Raw genomic sequence first — 21,721 nt, 5'->3', positions numbered from 1 at the left:
TTTAGGGGTGACCCAGTTGTGTCTAAGGTGTTTTTTCTTTTTTTTCTAAAAACACCTTAGACAAAACTGGGTAATCCTTAAATCCTGGACTGGTAGGTGTGCCTTGAGGACTGGGTTGGGAAACACTGCCTTATACAATGGTTGTGCATTGTATTTGTTTGTTTTGCAGAAATGCTGGAAATGTAAAGAAAAAGGTGCAACTATTGGGTGTCATGAAGATTCCTGCAAAAAGACATACCACTATTCGTGTGGCTTGAGCCGTGGCATATATTTCGAGGATTCTACAAATGAGAAATATGAGTAAGTTGATATAATATAGCTCAAATAATTATATTTATAGTTGTAGTGGGATTTATGAAAGTGTTCAAAAAGTGATTGCTAAGTTCTGTCATTATTTTGAATATATTAAATTAATTTGCAGAAATGTAGATTTCAGAAGACCGCCACATTTGGAGCAGCAGTAAAAGAGGGGTGAGAAGTGAAAGAAAGATTGATACATTTCTTGGGTTGCATTTACTAAATTGCACAAAAAATGCCTTGAAAATTAGACGTGAAAGTGGACACTTTGATAAAACCTTGCCATTGTGTGATTGGCTAGTTTAAGTAAATGTGGTGGAATATGATGTTAATTGGAGATTGCTTTTGTTCCATCTTTGATTGGGGGTCATGCTCTTAAAGGAACACTAACTTTAAAAATAACATTGTTTTAAATATGGCATGATGTCTCACTGGGTAAGTAACTTTACAGACAACTCAACAGCAGACAGAAGTCAGTGTGTATAAGGACTAACTAGGTCCAAAAAATATTTTCTTTAGCTATTTCCTTCTCTGTTGACCTGACTTGCTGATCTATGCTTTTAACTGTGTTGGTCCAGTGTAGGTTTTGGTTATCTTGTACCTGCTGCTTATTGTTTCTTCTACAGAATGCAAGTCCATGTGTAGATGTTACTAAATTAAATGTATTCTTACTTTTTTCTATTTCAGATTATATTGTAAGGCTCATAAAGATGCTGCAAAAACGAAATACGAATTTAGTAAGTTACGTCTAGCCCTATGATTTACTACACAACACAATACCTGGGTACAAGCAGAGCCCCACAAAATCTAATAAAACAAACCCCATAGACGGTATATAAATGTCAAAAAACTCTCACACTACACAACTATGTAATCAAGTTAAAATAAAGCCCCTACACTCATGTTGCTATGTAGGAATCCGATCCAATTTCTCCCAGTGTTCCAGCAGAAGTCTGGATGAATAAACCCTTATACTACTGTACGGGAGATTTTAACATTTCAAATTGGGTATCAGGTTTGGGACTTAAAATTAAATAATGGGGGAAGGGGGCAATTCCCTTGCCCCTACCAGTGACCTGTGGTGGGGGCTATTAAAGAAAAGAAAATAAACTGGGGTGGGGACATCTTTATATCCACCCCCATGCCCTCACATGGGGTGAGCAGGGGGGCTACTAATTTTAAAGTAAGGGAAACTAATACCCCTGACTCCAGCCTCCACCCATTAGCAGCAGATGGGGGCTCATAGGAATTATACAATGGGGAGAGGATATGCCATTGTCCACCCTACCCAGTTAGTGGCATGAATAAGCCTCAATGCCCTCCCAGGTAGCTAGACATCCCTAATCCACTTTGAATAGTATATGTGGAACTGCACTCACTCCCACAAATCTGAGCCAGGGTGCTTGCTGAGCCGGAATCAAACACCAGAATTCCAAACATTAGTAAAATAATAGGGGTCCAGGCACTCTTTGGTTAAGACAGGCACTTTATTGAGAACCACAACAGCAACGTTTCGACCCCAAAAGGTCTTTGTCAAGCTTGACTGTATACAAGCTTTTGGGGTTGAAACGTTGTTGTTGTGGTTCTCAATAAAGTGCCTGTCTTGAACCAAGGAGTGCCTGGACCCCTATTATTTTATTGCTAATCCATTGGCAACACCCCCTCATAAAATAAATTAGCCCTACTTACCCCCCTCACCCTAATTATAATGAAGTGGGGCCATTAAAACTAATACCTGTAAAAAATAAATTATACTTGCCATCTGAAGTCGTCTAAATCTTATCTTCAATCCCAACAGAGGTCAAACAAAATCCATAAACCAGCGGTGCAGCTCTTGGAAAAAGAAAACAAAACAAAAAACAGATCGCAAAAAGCCCTCCAGAAAAATTCAAAACTGAAACGCAAATAATAATGAAGCCATGTTTGACGTGTGAGGGTTCTATGCTGACTGGAGCATCAAAGCTGTTCTAAAGGCTATTCCACACCTTGAATTCTCACTGGAGTGAGCAGGCATGTCTCACTTCTCTCTGCCATGGCAAAGATAGATTTTTTGCATTGCTGTTTTTAATTTTTCTGGTGTGATTTCAAATTCCTTTTTTTTCAAGTGTTTGGCATTTATTGGGACTGAAGATAAGAAGATTTAGAAGAAAAAAAAAGTATTAGTTTCAATGCCCCCCTCACTATTATTATCTCGCTCTGAAAATATAAGAAGCACTTGACTAGACACTTAACCAATGAAGCTAGAGGTATGATTCCTGTCCTCTGGAGCCAGACTTTCACACTGACTCTGACCCAGTGAATTGATAAAGAAGAAGAAATCCAATTAATGGAGGCCCTTATTGCCTCCCTAACGCAAGTGCAAGCTATGGTACCCATAGCTAACAAACCTGATTCGGATCCCGGACCAGCAGTCCCTACCTACATCTTCAACTGCTTAGGTCCTGGGAGGTATACTTGGGTGGAACCGACTTCCCATCCCCTTTCCCTTCCTCTCCTACCCTTTTTTTTCCTTCCTCTTGTCACTTCTTAGACTCCTCATGCTCCATCTCAGGCACAGTACACCTCGCAGCTATATTTTGCTTATCTTTAATGTGGTTGCTGGCTAGCAAACTCTGGTGAGCTTCCACAGTTTTCATCTTTAGGCCACAGATGTTTTTTTAACTACTTGCCCATTGGCTGCTCGCTGGCAAATATTTCAGAATTTTTTTAATCCAGATTTGAAGTATCTAGGCCTGAATTTGAAGCATGTGTGCTGGATGTCAGCCATCCAGCAGCCCTGATTCAATAGCCACATTCTTGTTAGCAAGGAACACAGTCAATGCCTTATAAAATGAGGTACCTTGAAGGCTAGTATCATGTCCAGAATGTTCCTGATTAGAAGGGTCTGATGTCTGCTCTAGTCCTCCATATCTGCCACTTTCATGGCTGTGTGTATCTGCTTTAGACGCCTCATCTTCACAAGCAGATTATGGTGTCTGAACTGCTGAAACAGTCCATGTCTTACTACAGCACATGGATGCAGTCCACCCTTCCTGCCATATCCGTTAGATAAAAGATATGTCTGCCAGGAACTGCACTCTAATAACCTAATGTCTGCATTGCTTATGGGTAATTGATCTTCAGATGTAGGCAGGCACAACCAGCTCTGATGTTGTATCAGAAAACCCCTAGGCAAGAGAGGTGACTGAGGAGAGGTAACATCCCAATGAATTATTTCTTCCAATTGTCCCAATCTCTCAAGATCTTGAGAAGTGTGTCATGCAGGATTGGATCACTAGCGCCACCCCCGTGAAAATACTTTATTTTGTCATTACAGAAGAAACGATGAGAATACAAAATGATCTGGACGATGATGATGATGACGACGATGATGATTATTATAGTGAGGACTCTGACAGCTCTGATGATAAAATAACTTTATCTGCTAAAAAGAGGGTAATTGTAATGACAGGATAACATCATAAATGCTACTCCATGACCATTCCCTATACTTGTATTACTCTAAACCAGAGCTGCCCAATAGATAGATCCCCAGATGTTGTAGAACTACAGCTCCCATGATAATTTGTCATTCTAAGGGAATGTAAAGAATCATGGGAGTTTTAGTTCTACAACATCTGTGGATCTACCTATTGGGCAGCCCTGCTCTGAACAACATAACTATTACAACTCATTGTAGTTGTTATGGCACAAATTGTCATTGAGTACAGTACCTCAAATTATATTCAAGCGGTTTGACAAAAAAAACAGGCACCATGCCTCTGCTTGACGTAGTGAAGTTCTCCATTAGCCCTGACATGCTTGGACAGTAATAATAGGCTTAGAGCACTGAGCTAACATGCCTCTCTCTCTGCCTATCATTGTGTTCCAAGTAGAAGAAACCTAACCAGATATTCACTTCTGCATTACCTGAGTAGGATATGTATAGGGATAGGTATCTATGTATACCTGCTATATCTTCTGTAAACCCTCAGCATCTTCTGCAACCGCTTTATCAGCCTATGGCTGGACTTTCCATTTTACCAGTTTTCATGCATTTCAATTTTGTATTATGCAGTCTGTTGAGCACTGCTTAAAGGTTTAAATCTGACTGTTATTCTGGGGGTCAAGAAGGATTTTATTTCCTAGCTTGTTGCAAAATTGCAAGTGCTTCAAACTGTTCAACAGCAAAAAACAAACGTGAGGAAGGCTGAACTTAATGGACGCAAGTCTCTTTCAGCTATGTAACTATGTTTGTCCAGGCAATATGCAATCCTCATGTGGCATGACATCACATCCAATTTACCAAAGGTGCACACATATCCTTTTGCCGTATATGCTTTGAAGAATAAAGTTTATATGTCTATGTCCCTGTAACGAACGCTGGTATAGTAGCTACCCGTTTGTGTATTTTCTCCCGAACTGCCTGAGTGATTATAGCTCCCAGTTCGAGTGTTGAGTCGAATGATTCTCCAAACGAATGACAGTCTGCCAAGTGTATTCTCCCAGTAAAGTAGACAGGTACATCAGCTGAAACTAGATGAAGGGTGTAACAGGAATGATTTTAATGGGTGCCACACTGGCTTTTTTGCAAGTCCCCATGCAAGGGGCACTCCCACATGGACCTTGTGGGGGACAGGGACACAAAGTTTACAACCAATAATAATACAATGACAAAGTGTGACACTCCCAATACAAACAGACAATTCCCTCCTCTCTGCACGTGAGATAATTGAGTCAGATAAAGTAATAACTCAATTATCTCTAGGCAGAAAAAACAAATTTTTCATAAAACTTGAAAAATACCACAAAACACATAAAATCTTCATGTTATATCCCCTGATAGCCCTGATCTGGGTGACCAACATATCCCAAAATCACTCAGATCAGTTCAGGGGTTTGGGAATTTTATTGAGCTCCAATTTTGACCGACCGCACACGAGGCTCCTGCCCAGAAACAGTTCCATGAGTTTAGCTTGTGCGGTCGATCTATTTCAACAAGTCTTAAAAATGAATAAATGCACGAACGGCACCCCCTGGCTCATGGTAGCGATTGTTCCCCTAGTTCGTGGGAACAAAAGTACCGAACAGTGCTCTCCTGGCTGTTTGGGAAAAGGAAGCAGGCGTTCTTACAGTTTGACCGGTGTTCGGGAAGTCTAGTGTCTGATATTAGTTCCAGACACTCAATGACAAAGTCCCGTTGCTTCCTTTCGTGCGAACAAGATGGCCGCCGTTTTCTCCTGCACGTGGCATTCGACCATACGAACGGCGGCCACACAGGGAGAGCACTTAATTGACTGTTCTCTTTGAAGATAATGTGCCAGGAGGGTGGTCGGTGTTCGGTAGCAACAGCTACTGAACGGCAAAAAGTGAAATAACACTGTAATTTCTTCACATCGCTCCCCCTCAGTTCCATGGGTCGGCATACCCGCCGAGACCCTGCCGGGTTGACTTGGGGATGTCCGGGTAAGTCAAATTAAGGTTCTAGTTCCGTTTGCCTAGACAAACCGTCTGCATTGCCGTTTTGTTTGCCTGGCCTGTATTGCATAGTAAGGTTGTAAAGCCAGGCTCCAGCACAACAAACGGGGGTTGTCTCCAGCCACTCGGTTTAGCCAAATAAGGGGTTATGGTCAGTCATGAGTGTAAAGGGACGACTGTACAGGTAGGGCTGCAATTTTTTCAATGTCCATACTAGAGCTAGGCACTCTTTCTCCACGGTGGCATGACTTACTTCTCTGGGCAATAGTTTCCGGCTGAGATATTCCACCGGGTGTTCCATCCTGTCGTCCTCTACTTGGCTCAACGCGGCTCCCAGCCCAAACATGGAGGCATCTGTGTGCACAAGAAATTGTTTAGTATGGTTTGGGGCTGCCAACACAGGTGCCTCGCTTAATGTGGTCTTAAGTTGTTGAAAGGCGACCGCTCACTCCGGGACTAGGTTACCTGTCTAGGGAGGGCCTTTTTGGTTAGGTAAGTAAGGGACTTGGCCAGGGCACTGTACTTGGGGACAAACTTGTGGTAGTAGCCTGCTGTTCTAGGAACCCTAGTACCTGGGTCTTGGTATGGGGTTGTGGCCAGTTGGCGATAGCTTCTACCTTAGCAGCAGGTTCAGGTCGCTGTTTGCCTGATCCTACTCTATGGCCGAGATACTGTACCTCGGCCATGCTGACGTGGCACCTATCAAGCTTCAGAGTGAGCCCCGCTACCCGAATTCTCTTCAGTAACCTGGATAGGTGCTCCAGATGGTCTCCCCATGTGCGGCTGTGGATGGCAGTATCATCTAGATATGCAAATGCAAAGTCCTGAAATCCCTCCAGGAGCCTTTTGGCCATTCTCTGAAAGGTAGCCAAAAGGTATAGCCTTAAACTGGTATAGCCCGAATGGGGTAACGAATGCTGACTAAGGAATGGCCGCGGGCTCCAGGGGGATTTGCCAATATCCTTTGCACAAATCCAAAGTAGTCAAGTAATTCCCCCCAGCCATACGGTCTGACAACTCATCTATTCTGGGCATGGGGTTGGTTACCGTCCGGTCATTAAGCCTCCGGTAGTCGACACAAAAGCGAGTCGTGCCGTCTTTCTTGGGAACCAGCACTACTGGCGAAGCCCAATGACTCTGAGAGGGTTCAATGACTCCCAGTTTTAACATTTATTGGATCTCTGTGAGCATATTTTCTCTAACTGCCTCAGGGATACGATAAGGTTTTTGTCATAGTGGGGTCTCGACTCGGTGCACCACAGCTGGGGTATACCCGGGTATGGCGGAGAACATCTCCTGGTATCCCTGAAGTATATGAGAGGCCTTGCTCTTGTCTAGTTGGGTTAATTTTTTGCCTAGGCTGACTTGGTTGATAGTACTTGAGGTGGTTGCGAGCAAGTCCGGTAGGGGAAGGCCCTCACTATCCTCAAAGGATGGGACACATAAGGCTGCTACGTCTTCTGCTCGCTCAAAGTAAGGCTTGAGCATGTTCACATGAAAGGCTCTCCGTATCCTTTCATCTGAACATTTACCCACTATGTAGGTAGTGTCGCTTATACGCTCCACTACCCGGAAAGGTCCCTGCCATGCGTCCTGCAGTTTGTCTTTTGTGGAGGGATTCAGGGCTAATACCTTCTGCCCTATTTCCAGAACCCTATCTCGGGCGCCTCTATCGAACCATCTCTTCTGGCATCTCTGGGCCGCCTGCAGATTCTCCCGGACAGAGTCAGTGAGTGTCTGCAAGCGGTCCCTAAATTCCAGAACATAGGGTACAAGAGGTACTCCTCCATCATCTGTGTTGCCCTCCCAGTGCTCCCGTATGAGGTCTAGGGGTTCTTTTCTCCCGTAAAGGAGTTCGAAGAGGGGAGAACCCAGTAGACACCTGGAGCACTTCATGGTAGGCAAACAGAAGGTGCGGGAGGAATCTCTCCCAGTGTCGACAGGAAGTTGTGAACGTTTTAAGACTCTGCTTAAGTGTGCCAATTAAACTTTCACAGAGTCCGTTCGTCTGGGGGTGGTAGGAAGAGCTGAATAGGGGTTTCTCTTCGCAACTCCGCAGCCATAATTGTTGGGTCACAGTTGCGGTAAATTGAGTACCCCTATCTGACAGAATTTCCTTGGGAAACCTGACCCTAGTAAAAAAAATTACCAGCGCTTCTGCTACAGTTTCTGCTTCTATGTTAGAAAGAGCCACCGCCCCCGGGTATCTAGTCGCATAGTCTATGACCGTGAGGATGTAGCTCTTTCCAGATGTACTGGGTTTGCTGAGGGGACCTATCAGATCCACCGCTACTCGGTGAAAGGGTTCCACTTGGCCTTTTGGCGATCACCCCTTCTCTCGGTCTTTTGGCAAGTGTCACACGTCCTGCAATAATGCTTCAGGTCCTGTGTGATCCCTGTCCAAAAGAAAGTCTGGGTTAACAGGTCTTTAGTCTTCCGGACCCCCAGATGTCCTGCTAAAGGGATATCATGGCTGAGCTTGAGTAGCTCAGTTCTTAATTTACGGGACACTATCAATTGCCTTTTGGTAAACTGCGCTGCCCCACTTCCCGCCCTTCCTGTTACTCTGTATAATAGCCCCTTATTCCACTCAAACTTCTCTTGGGTTATATCACCTTTGGGGGACGTTACTGCCTCCCTATACCCCTCTAGTGTGGGATCGGCTCTCTGCTATGCTCAAAGCCTTGCAGAGTATCCCAGAATGGGGAGAGGGTTTCGGTTAGGAAAGGGAAGGGAACAAAGCTCCTTCCTGGAGTTCCTCGGAGTGGGGCAGGGATAAGATTAAACTGAGTTGTTGTGTGTGAGTTGGGAGGTTAAACAGCCCAAGTCGTTTCCCAATAACACCTCCGCTGGTAGTTCTTTCATGAGGCCCACCTTGAGCTGCTTGACTCCGGAACCCCAGTTAAGGTGCACCTTGGCTGTGGGCAGTTTGTGGATGGCGCCTCCGGCCCCTCTTACGGCTACAGTTCTGTTAGAACAGGCTTGAACCCGAACTTTGTGAGGTTGGATCAATGTGAGCGTGGCGCCAGTGTCTCTCAAGGCTAGGGCATCCATTCCGTCCACAGTAACCCACTGGTGATGATGGTCATGGTTGTCTCCTTCCGCCTGTATGGGATTCACCTCATGCAGAGTCGTCCAATGCACCTTGCTGGTGTTGGTGTTGCAGGGGTCCTCCTGGTTAAAACAATGTGCTGCGGCCCTGGGTGGTTGTGGTGTTTGTCTCTCCCAACCTCCCCGATTGGGGCAGGCATGCTCCTTATGCCCATGTTGGTTGTAATGATTGCATAAGAAGGTGGCCCGCCGTGGGGGTGCTGAGACAGGTGCTGGGTTGAAAGTAGCAGCTCTGGGTGGTGTAGGAGTGGATGGTACCTGGTAGGAGGGTCTGAACGCAGGATGTCCTCCACTTGGTTGAAGTCGTCGGCCGTCCTGGTACTCGTCCGCCAATCTGGCGGCCTCCTCCACGTTTGTTGGTTTGCGGTCTCTCACCAAGTCTGTGACCTTATTGGGAGTATTGTCGAAAAACTGCTCCAATAACAGTAGTTGTAGCGCATCCTCCAGTGATGTTGCCCGGCAACCCTGAATCCAATTTTGTCAGCCCGATGTAGGTAGAAGACCCATTCGGCATAGGAATCTTTCCCCCCTATCCTGAGGCCCCGGAATTTCTTCCGGCATGCCTCTGGTGTACCGCATATGTGGCCAATAGCAATTCTTTTACCGTTCCATAGTTATGAATGTCCTCATCAGGTACCACTCTGAAAGCCTCACCTGCCCGTCCTTAGAGTTTGCTGCTGAGCACCACAGCCCACTTTGCTGTTTCTAGCCCCTCCAAAGCACAATGACATTCAAAATGTTGTAGGTATCTGTCAATCTCCATCTCTCCGTCAGCGAATACTTTGAAGGCAGTATAGTTTACTTTCCATGTAATTTGTACTTCCTGGGGATGTCAGCAAATCCCCCTGCAGTGATCTGTCTCTTTCTTCCCGATCTCTATGTGCTTGTCTGGCTTGTGCCATTATCTGTATGGTAGCGTCTGCTGACGGATTGGGCCCCAACATGCTGAGCATCCATCTCACGTCCTTTTGCAGTTCTGTTTCCTCCAGTTGTTCCATTTACGTATCACTGGTTCTGTCGCTCTGTATTAATTCTGCAATTAACGTTGCTTTTGTCTTATTACTTGCCACTATGCCTCAAATTTCCAGCAGGTCTTTCAATGTGGTTCTTTTCAATAGTTTGTATTGCTGAGCAATTCACTCCTTCCTTGGTTCAGAACGTCCATTCGGGATAGGAATCCCGCCGCTTGCCACCAGTTGTAACGAACGCTGGTATAGTATCTACCCGTTAGTCTATTTTCTCCCGAACTGCCTGAGCAGTGATTAAAGTTAGGGTGTTCAGTCGAAGGATTCTCCAAACGAATGGAAGTCTACCAAGTGTATTCTCCCAGTAAAGTAGACAGGTACCCAAACATCAGCCGAAACTAGATGAATGGTGTAACAGGAATGATTTTAATGGGTGCCACACTGGCTTTGCAAGGGGCACTCCCACATGGAAATTGTGGGGGACAGGGACATAAAGTTTACAACCAATAATAATACAGTGACAAAGTGTGACACTCCCAACAAACAGATAATTCCCTCCTCTCAGCCTGTGAGATAATTGAGTCAGAGAAAGTAATAACTCAATTATCTCCAGGCAGAAAAACAAATTTTTAATAAAACTTGAAAAGTACCCCAAAACACATAAGATCCCCTGATAGCCCTGATCTGGGTGACCCAGATCAGTTCAGGGGTTTTGGAATTTTATGGAAGTCCAATTTTGACCTGCCCAGAAACAGTTCCATGAGTTTAGGTTTTGCGGACGGTCTATTTTGAAAAGTCTTACAAACGACTAAATTCACGAATGGCACCCCCTGGCTCATAGTAGCGATTGTTCCCCTGGTTTGTGGGAACAAAACTACTGAACAGCTCTCTCCTGGCTGTTCGGGAAAAGGAAGCAGGCGTTCGTACAGTTTGACCCGGGTTCGGGAAGTCGAGTGTCCGATTTTAGTTCCAGACACTCGACGACCAAGTCCCGCTGCCTCCTTTCGTGCTAACAAGATGGCGGACGTTTTCTCCTGCACGTGGCGTTCGGCTATACGAACGGCGGCCACACAGGGAGAACACTTAATTGACTGTTCTCTTTGAAGATAATGAGCAAGGAGGGTGGTCGGTGCTCGGTAGTTACAGCTACCGAACGGAAAAAAAGTCAAATAACTAAGATAACACTGTAATTTCTACACAGTCCTTATCCAAAAATAAAACGTATGGAAAGAAAAAAACATATATCTGATAATGTTGTAATTGCTGTGCTAATTATTTAGGATGTTTTTTTTTTTTTTTACTAGAAAAAGAAGTATAAGCATTCACAGTACCCAAGGTAAATTATTTTTATGTCAATCACAAAAATGTCAGGGTGTTTACTATTATTTGTATTTATTTATTGTTTTAAATAACTTTTCATGTGATTTAGTTTAATTTATTTATTGTTTAGATCGTGTTATGAGGCTGCATATAATTTATGTAGATTATTGGTTTGCTAGTTTTGCCTTACTTCTTATTTATATTTTTTAGTTTTGTGTTATTGGCAGAGGTCTCACCCCTACCTCAATTTTGCAAATACATATACAAATGCAGTTACAAACTTATAGACATGCATACCTGCATACATACAGTTACACACTCACAGACACATGCATCTGTAACACATGTAAATATATACTTACAGACACTGATAACAGCACACAGGATTGCCATCAGAAGTTTTGTGGCCCCTTATACAGCTCAAGGCTTGTGCCCCCTAAGCCTGACCACAATGTGCACTTGACAGGCCCTAGTCCGCCCACACGGTCCACACCCCATTCCAACACCATATCACAGGCACTTAGAGTGCCACCCCTGTTCTGCCTGCCGGAATGTATTGAGTGTGGTTATAGGGGATGTAGTGAGTTTGAGTGTGTACATGTATATGATATTACTATTTGTGTATATGTTAAACATCTAATACTGATACACACACAATTATACTTATAATATATAAACGTGTAAACATTAATATAGTACACTTATATTAATATACATGAGTATTATTACAGTCTTTCCCCGAAAATAAGACCTAGTCTTATATAATATTTTTCCTTGAAAAATGCACTAGGGCTTATTTTTGTAGGATGTCTTATTTCAGGGGGGAAAGGTAGCAAGCATATGCTAGAAAGCAGGTCTATGTTCGGGGGAAATTCCCCTGAACATAGAGCAGATCACTAAGGCATGAAATCCTGTGCATCTATGTTTGGGGAAACTTTCCCGAACATAGATTAGCTTACTCGCAAATGGAATCCTGCAAATCTATGTTTGGGTAAAATCATAGAACATAGATTAGCGAACTTGCGATTAGGACTTATTTTCGGGGTATGTCTTATTTTCAGGGAAACAGGGTATTATTGGTATTTTTATAGCGCCAGTATATTCTGTACCGCTTTACAATATTATCAGTGGGAATGATTTAACAATAAATGAGACAATTACAAAAATTTACAGGAATAATAGGCAGATAATGACCATGCTCAAACAAGCTTACAGTCTAGAAGAGGTGGAGTATAAAACACAATAGGACAGTTGATAGCAATTAAACAAGGTGGGAGGGAAGCAGAGCTGGAGGAAGGAGTAGAGCACTGCCCTTTAGGAGAGAGCAAGGGACAGGTATGTGAGGTAGAGGTTACTCTGGGAGGCCATAAGTTTTCATAAAGAGATGGGTTTTAAGGCACTTTTTAAACGATTCACTAGGGGAGAGTCTGATGGGGATAGGTAGGCTATTCCAAAGGAAAGGAGCCACCTGTGAGAAGCCCTGCAAGCGTTAGTTAGCTGTATGGGTGCGAGCAGTGGACAGGAGAAGGTCATGGGCAGAGCGTAGAGCGTAGAGGGGCATACCTACAGATCAGTGAAGAGATATAGGAGGGACTAGAATTGTTCAGTGCTTTATAGATGTGGATTCGTACTTTGAATTGACTCCTATAGGATACAGGAAGCCAATGTAAGGAGTGACAGAGGGTAGAGGTGTGAGAGGAGCGACAGGCGAGGAAAATCAGTCTGGTGGCAGCATTCGTTACAGACTGTAGTGGGACAGTACAGCTTCTGGAATGACCAATTAGAGAGTTACAATAGTCAATGTGAGAGTTTATTAGAGCATGGACAAGCTCCTTAGAAGCGTCTTGTGTAAGAAAGGGGCAGATGAGGGCAATGTTTTTAAGGTGGAATCAACAGGATTTGGCAACAGACTAGATGTGAGGGTCAAAGGTAAGGCCAGAATCAAATATAACACCGAGACAATGCGCTTGTATAGATGGGCTGATGTAGGTACCAGCAACCTGAAGGGAGAGCGAGAGAGGACGATCAATAATATGAGGAGGAAAGACAAGAAGTTCAGTTTTAAAGAGATTGAGTTTCAGAAAGCAGGAGGACATCCAATCAGAGATGGAAGAAAGGCAAGCGATGACACATTGCAGGATGGCAGGGAAGAGGTCCGGGGAGGAGAGCTATATCTGGGTGCCATCAGTGTACATATGATATTGGAATCCAAATAAGGCAATAAGTTTGCCAAGAGAGGCAGTATAAAGAGAAAATAGAAGGGGATCAAGAACACAGCCTTGGAAGACTCCAACTGAGACAGGATGAAGAGAGGAGGTATCATTAGAAAAGGAGACACTGAATGAGCGTTGGGAGAGATAGGTGGAAAATCACGAGAGGACAGAGACTGAGTGATTGGAGAGTTTGGAGAAAGATAACATGATTAACAGTGTCAAAGGCAGCAGAGAGGTCAAGAGTAGTGAGTAGCAACCTTTGTATTTAGCTGCGATTATGTCGTTAGTAACATTAATAATAAGAGCAGTTTCAGTAGAGTGGGTATACATAACGCTCTCAGAAACCCACTAAATTAAGTAAAACTATTGATTTTTTTCCATTAAACTATGTTCTTTTCAATAACCCACACACTGACTATTTGACACACTGCAACTCTACCCACACTCACTGACCCATACACCGACACACTTCACACTGACTCATACACACACAAATCACACGTTTCTAAACACACTGCACTGTCCCATTACATCTATCTCTTACCAGCAGCCTTTTTGGGCATGCAGCCTGTCCCTTCACACGTGATTCCGACATGATCTATTCTCTGTGCATTGCGAAGACAGAGATAGACAGAGTGGCATTGCTGTACATTTTGACTGTATGTCAGATAAAATATATATACTGTATTGTTCAAACATTTGTGTGATAAATTCATATACAGTGTATGGTGTGTTTACTGCTGTCTGTCTCTGTAATACACTCATCTACACTGTACATTACTGTGAGATTTATTGCTAATTCTGTGATACTTTTATACTGTAATATATTGAGAGTTGTACTTCTGGGGAGCTCAGTGATATATTAATAAGCTATGAAGCTTTGTTACATACTCATACATAAACCACATTAGGGACCCCAACAGCGCCAACTTTCTGCCGGTCCTTCTCCAGCTTCATCTACTATTCTTCCCCCGGCTTCATCTCCCTCTCGTCCCCATCCATATCCCTCTGTCATCCCTACTCCTTTTCCTTCTCTCCTCCCAGCTCTATTTCCATCTTTCCTCTGCAGCTTCATCTCCATCTCTCCCTCCAGGTTCATCTCAATCTTACACAGAGGTCAATCTCCCAACCTATTTCACTCCAAGCTCCATCTTCCTCTTACCACCAGATCCATCTCACTCTCTCTCTCATCCTCAGCTCCATCTCCTTCTCTCCTCATCACCAGCTCCCTCTCTCTCATCCCCAGCTCCATCTCCTTCTCTCCTCATCACCAGCTCCATCTCCCTCTCCCTCGTTTCCCCAGCTCCATCTCCTTCTCTCCTCATCGCCATCTCCCTCTCCCAGCTCCATCTTCCTCTGATCCCCAGCTCTATCTTCTCTTTCCTACCAGCTCCATTTCTCTCCTCACACCAGTTCCATCTTCCTCTCGCATCTATCTCCCTCTCTCGTCTCCAGCTTCATCTCCCTCTCTCCCAGCTCTATCTCCCTCTCCTACCAGTTCCATGATTCTCTCACCTCCATCTTCTCTATCCTATCAGCTCCATTTTTCTCTCATCCCCAGCTCCATGTTCCTCTCTCTTACCAGGTTTATCTTCCTCTAACCTTCCGGGTTCATCTGCCTCTCTACCCTCAGTTCCCTCTCCCCCCCAGCTCCATCTCCCTTTCTCCCCCCAGATTAAACTCCCTCAGTCCCTTCCCGCTCTCTCTTCTCCAACTTCATCTTTATTTTCTCTTTCTAGCCCAGCTTCATCGTCTTCTCTCCTCCCAACTCCATTTCCTGCATCATTCTTCTTCCCTTCCTGAACAGTGCAGCTCCCATGTGGAGTGATGTTTAAGGATGCCCTATTGGGGGAGGGGCTTAAAATGTAATTTCCCTTCACATTCCCTCTATAGTTTCCTGTCTAATACATTGCAGTGTGAATGAGTTGCCCTCTTTGAGTAGGTAAGACCAACTCCTTCACAGATCCATTGAACAATAAAAGTACAGTTAATCCCCTAATCCTGGGGACTGCCTGCAATATCATAAGCCACTCAGCAGGCTCCTATGCCCATCATGCAATCCATCCCTAATAGGGGGGCTCAGGCCCCAAACACCTGTTTTTGTTGTGTGGCTGTACCCCCTGATGGCAGTCCTGTCAGATTACAGTGTTCAGAATAACCTGGGCTGGTAGGTTGAGTCTCTCAGAGTCTGTTTGAGGGCCTATAATCTCTGGGCAGAAGACTAGCTTTCCAGCTGCTCCATCTAGACTCTTTACAGCATGTATGAGATAATGAGGGAGTGGGTTAACTTGTCCTGGGAGCCTTAATGTAAAGACAACAGTAGCATTAGTATGAAAGGGGAGGACCCGTCTATCACAGACAATTACCTGCACAAATACAGACACCTGTACTCGGCTTAAAATTTTAAGTTCTAGGCTTGCAGTGGCAAGCATACTATGGACCATGGCTTGCCAATGCAAGCCATAGTATGCTCACCAGGGGATGAATATCTACTCTTCAGGGCTAAAATTCTCACTTGCCATTGGCTAGTGACGAGTGGAAATTTTGAGCCCTGCGTGTACATGTACAAATGCACACACAGATACACTCAGACATCTGTGCTGACATGTATGTACTCACCTAGAGCCACACAGATTTATATGCAGGCTCAGAATTCATAGACTAATACAGACATTATAAGACACAGAGAGATAAAAATGGAAAGACTGTTACAAAGGCAGTGGGGGTTCCAGTGAATTGAATCGCATTATGTCACATTTCACATATTTGCTCCTGGAGGCGACATTAAGAGTCATGAGCCAATAAGAAGTTACACATTTTTTTTTTAAGTTCTAGAAATCTGGTTACATAGCCCTTGATTTTATGAGCTTTCCAAATGATTCAATACTTTCCAAATGGTTTATCTATAGAATTTTCCATAGACTTTAGTAGTGACTTCTGTAGGTAAATAATTTGGAAAATTCTCAAGAGTATTACATCATTAAAGCTTAATAATCAAAGTCTTAATTCCTTATTTAAATTATATTTAGCTATAGAAAAAAAAGATTGAGTAAAGATTTTGGTGATTTGAGAACACCACTTGCAAAAATTTGAAAAGCAAACAATTTCAAATTCAGCTGAAATTCAGTTTTTTACATCGCTAAATTGACATAGGGGGTCACAGCTTCTGACCAGTGAAGAAGTAGATTATAAATTGGTGAATAAAACACAAAAAATTACTTAACTTAAAAGATATTAAAAACTTAATACCTGAGTATGGAGGTTCAGAATATTCATGTACACTGTTCATATTAATTAATGTTAACTGTTCTTTTTTTTTTTTAGAAGAAAAAAGACAAAGAAAAATAACACTACAAGCGGTGAGATATACGTCTCTGTCCTTTTATCTAATTACACATTAATTTTAAAATAAATGTTTTTTCCTTCGATCTCATCACGATTGCTCTTAAGGAGACTGTAATGTCAGATAAGCCTTTTGCCTTGTGTGTGACTATAAATCTAAATTTTAACTTGCTTGCCCACTGCACCACTGTCTATTTCAGTACAATCCTCACCATTTCCTCCCCTTTTGCCTACTGTAGCTACTTTGTTTCAACATCTCTTAGGTATCATTGTGCCATTTTACCCCTCAATGCCAAATATATTTCTAAGGAATATAGGTTAATTTTCTGTGTTACGTTTCAGGTGAAGAAAGCACACTGTTCAATAATAGATATTCTTCTGAAAACTCACCGTACCAGCCTTCTACATCTTTTAGTGTAAGTTTGGAATTAAATAAAATAGACACAATATAGGTTATTCAATACACAGTGGACTGTGGTGAATCAAAACAGAATTGCAGAATTTAGGGTAAAATAGTCTGTCTATATTATAGTGATTATAGTGTTAGAAATTTTGACTTTTTCCGTATCCGTTTTTTATGGCCAGATTTAGTAAATTATATTTTCAGTTCATCACATTTTTCTGTTTACTCAATAAATCCCTTAAGGATACAGCTTCAGTTTGTTTTTGTACCTAAGGGCACAAGCAATTATTGCCATTTTTGCTTTGTGTGTGTTCAACTGCAATTTCCATCTCATTTGTTGCTTCAACACATATATTATATATGTATGAAACAATAAATTCATTAAACATTTATTTTTTTCACAGTTTTGGCAATAATAATGTGTGCATGATTAGTGCAACTTGAAAAAAGTAATGCTAAATTAATTATTTTATTTGTCCTGGAACCATTTCAGTGTGGAACGATTTAAAAATTTGGCTTTTTTTTTTTTTCTAAGTAGCCATCACATAAAACAAAACTGCCACTCAAAAATATATATATTTATATTAAATAGACATTGCAGGTCATTTACCTAAGGGTACTTTGATACTTTTTACATAACCATTTAACTGCTTGTATCTCCAACTTTCATCCGGCACATCTATAGAAGAAACCACCAAAACCTGAGGGGAACCAGATTACACTGCAAAGAAAAGAAACATTGTAAAAGTAAACTGCCAAGGCAGGACGTCATAACACATCAATCATTAATTCAATAATATAATATATGACGAATAAAACGCACACGGACAACCAAAACAGTATAGTAGAAAAAATATGCATTAAACAAATATGAGACCATACATTATAAAACATAACAATACCCCCAATTAACATAATTGAAAACAAACCCAATGCCAGGGAGGGAAACGTAAAGGGGGGGGGGGGGGGGAGAAATGATTCATCTTTATTAAAATGTAAATTATTCCCTCACCAAGGCTAGAATAATCCATAATTTTATGGCAAGACAGGAGGCTTCATATTTGCAATTAATGCCCAGACATAAAAACAGAAGAAACATGAGATCGAGGACGAGAAAAAAGGGTGCGGAAAGTCGATTTCCTAGATAAATCTGCAGCACCTAGAATATCCGAAAGGGACCCACCGGCTTCTAGAGCTGCTGACACTACAGCGCACCGAATCGAATGCGCCCCAAAGGAACTCGACACGCCAGCCGATGAGAGAAGCCACCAAATCCAACGAGCGATCGTAGGTGCAGAAACAGCACTAAACGATCATACGTAGGAAATCAACAGCTACGCATGAGCAGAAGGGCTAAAGGACGAGGTCCTGGATATGTAAGTCCGTAGGCAACGCGCCACACAGAGATGTGGCGTATCCGGAAAGTAGGGGTATGACACAGAAAACGCATTATCCAGAAGCCAACTGAAGAAAAACTCTGTCTGGTGGTTCGCCCTGGAAGCGAACAGATCCAAGTTAAAAAGGGACCTTGAAGTGAGTCCAGTAGTCGAAACACCGAAGGGTGAAGTTGCCAAACGCTGGCGTCTCTCTAATGTCAGGAGAAACAATCCGCTACTTGATTGTCCTGTCCCGGGAGATATTCCGCCACCAGAGACAAATTTTTGTCGAGACAGTATTGATAGAGATCCATCGTGAGATCTGACAGCAGTTTGGAGCGGGAACCTCCAAACCGGTTTATATAGCGGACAACAGAGACGTTGTCCATGCGGAGTAGCAACGAGCAGTGACTTTTCCCCTTGGTGAAGCTGCAAATGATCCTGCAATTAGTTCCAGACAATTAATATGAAGAGCTCTCTCCTACGGAGTCCAGAGCCCTCCCGTCGCCACATCATCGCAGGTAGCGCCCCAGCCCATACAGCTGGCGTCTGATTCCAGGACGAAGTCTGGTTGAGATCCAAAAATCGCCTTGCTGTTCCAGGCCTCCATATGTCGACGCCACCAATGGAGTTCCAGGCGGGCTACGTCCGAAAGCCACATGAGTCGGTCGTACGAGGCCGATGCCCTGAGATAGCGAGCCTTCAGGCGCTGGAGTGCCCGATAGTGTAGGGGTCGTGGAAAGATCACTTTAATGGATGATGACAGCAGGCCGATCATCCTGGCCAGATCCCTTAGTGTGAACCTCGGGTTGCGGAGTAGGCGTCTGATATCCTTCCTGATGGCAGTCACTTTGGACATCGGAAGGCAGAGCACCGCCTGAACCAAATCCACCACAAAACCCAGAAATTGGACCTACTGAGAGGGGTTCAGTTCCGATTTTTCCACGTTGATGATAAATCCCAGGTCCTGAAGCAAACAGTTCGTGAACGTGAATCAACAGAATATCGTGTAAATAGACGATCGATCTGATACCCCTAGCTGTCAGGGCTGCCATGACTGGCTTCGAATGTAAGGCATGTGAATTGCCAGACGTGTCCCAGCCAGGAGAACTGAAGGAAGCACCTGTCCTCGCGGTGGATTGGGACCGTGAGGTAGGCGTCCCTTCACATCCAGTCGGGCGAACCAATCGCCCTCGCGAAGAAGATCACTGAGCAGATGGATGCCCTCCATCTTGAAATGCAGGTAGACGACATATGTGTTGAGGGCACGCAGATTGATAAAGGGGATGTAAGTTCCCAGTATTCTTCCTTACAAGGAAGTGATTGCTCAAGAAACGAGGAGGGCCTATCACCCTCTCCACTGCGCCTTTGTCCAGCAGGCACAGCATTTCTGCATGGACAAGATTGGAGGCCACTTTGTCTATATGGAGCAGCGGCCTGTCTCAGAGGTTGGACGAAATTCATCCTGAAGAATCTTAAGAATCCACGGGTCCCCTGTTACGGCCTCCCACTGAGGGAAAAAATGAGACAGTCTACCCGCAATGGGTAAGTTTGGTAAATAAGGATGGACTCTTACCTGAGGCGTATCTCGCTCGTGCGGATAATGCACTGCGTCCTCTGAAGGCTCCTCGGGAAAACAGTGGGCGGTATTAGTACTGGGAGGAAGAAGAGGAGAAGGATTCCAAGAGGCGGGTCTCCGTTGCCCATGAAGGCAGCTCTGCTGGTGGAACGACCCCTTTGTCGACTAGCCCTGAAGGATAAACGATCCCCCGATCAGAAGACCCTCTTGAGGGACATCTGTGCCTTGTTAAGGGACATATAGACAGCCAGGTGCCGGTTCAGCTCCTTCATGAAGGCGTCCCCAAAGAGTAGGCCCTTGGCATCCGGCCCCAGCTCTTTGGACGCCAAATCCGCCAGCATGCCATCCAATTTATAAAGGGCTGCCTTGCGGCGTTCAGAGCATAGGGCCACGTTGGCATTGTCTGGCCCGTTGGACCCATTCCCAAAGAAGCTCTGCATGCACTGGGGTTCCACTTTGTAGCGCATCATCCGCCATAAGGAACATCTGAGTCAATGGGCCGCTGACATACAGTAGTTTGTCTTGGGGCGAGCGTAGTCCCTGTTCCAGGCCCTTGCGGGGGTCCTTACCAGACTTGGCCATAAAGGTGGCAGACACAGGGTCGAAGTCGGGGGCGAGTGTAGGGCAGGGGCATTCCGCACTAAGTTTCACCCTGACCTCCTTGTCCAAAGGGCGGCGAATCCAGTAGCGCAGGAATTCTGCAATGTGTTCCGGAGGGGCCCATTCCGAGGAACGAGGGTGCTCGATGAGTCGTGGGTCGAAGAGGGGACGTCCGGAAGGATCCAGGATCTTCCCGGGGTCATCAGCATTAGTCGCCGGAGCCCTTTGGCGATCAGTTTGGGGGGAGCCCAACACTGTCTCCTTCATGTAGCGGGAATGACCTCTGAGAAATCCCTCGCTGGGGTATGCAGCGCCAGAGTTGTTGACCTGGTACTCGGCCAGTATATCATAAACCTCCTCCACCGGGTGGCCAATTTAGCCGGCATTTTCCCTTTATCGGTGGGAAACGCTATAGCCCTTCCAAGGCCTCTTGTGTGCGGAGCCCATATCTCCGGAGCGGAGGGAGTAGCCTGAGGTGCGGGGTCCTGAGGGGCCGTTAGAGCGTCACCGAGGAAGGCCGCGAGGGCTTTGGGTAACGAGTCCGCTATGGCGGCACGAAGCCAGGCCTGGAGGCCTTCAGGCATGGAAGTCTGTTTCATCAGTCATCACTGTATCACTGCAAAAGAGGTAAAACACTGTAAGTGTGGTACCTGAGGAGGCTAGCTGGGGGTCACCCAGCGTGCAAGAAGGGTTCACCCTACAAGCATACCATGCAATATATAGGCCAGCAGGGGAGGGGGTCACCCTCAGTGTGAGTACAATAGGGCCCAGCATTGCAGTCAGGGAGAGGGGGTCACCCAACCCAGTAAAGTGACACAGACACCTCAGCAGGGCCCAGCAGAGGGCATTAATTAGGGTGAACTGTGCCCTATAATATCTCCACAGTAAGGGGGGTCACCCCACAGGGCCTACGTCCACCTAGGGCCAAGACCCAAAACCTGAATAGGAGAAGGAGGGAGCCGGCAACACAGCCAGCACATAGGGGGAGAGTAGGGCGAGGAACCGGAGGTCCAGACCGCCCGGAACGCGTGGAAGCGCACGCGTCACCAACAGAAATT

At 44.7% G+C, this 21,721-nt stretch overlaps 1 protein-coding gene across 1 annotated transcript in view; it reads left to right on the top strand.

Moving 5' to 3' along the window:
- PHF11 (PHD finger protein 11) overlaps positions 1-21,721 on the top strand; it is a 166,916-nt gene that overhangs the window by 47,339 nt on the left and 97,856 nt on the right. Inside the window, exons 3-8 of the mRNA XM_063428648.1 lie at positions 170-300; positions 985-1,034; positions 3,614-3,732; positions 11,135-11,166; positions 16,688-16,722; positions 17,048-17,121. Coding sequence (XP_063284718.1) covers positions 170-300; positions 985-1,034; positions 3,614-3,732; positions 11,135-11,166; positions 16,688-16,722; positions 17,048-17,121 — 441 coding nt within the window. The remainder of the gene's footprint in view (positions 1-169; positions 301-984; positions 1,035-3,613; positions 3,733-11,134; positions 11,167-16,687; positions 16,723-17,047; positions 17,122-21,721) is intronic.

Source organism: Pelobates fuscus, chromosome 1 (assembly GCF_036172605.1).
Source record: "Pelobates fuscus isolate aPelFus1 chromosome 1, aPelFus1.pri, whole genome shotgun sequence".
In the NCBI taxonomy this organism is placed as follows: Eukaryota; Metazoa; Chordata; class Amphibia; order Anura; family Pelobatidae; genus Pelobates; species Pelobates fuscus.
Note: the sequence above shows the minus strand (reverse complement) of the source record. Positions and strands in the feature narration are given on the sequence as shown.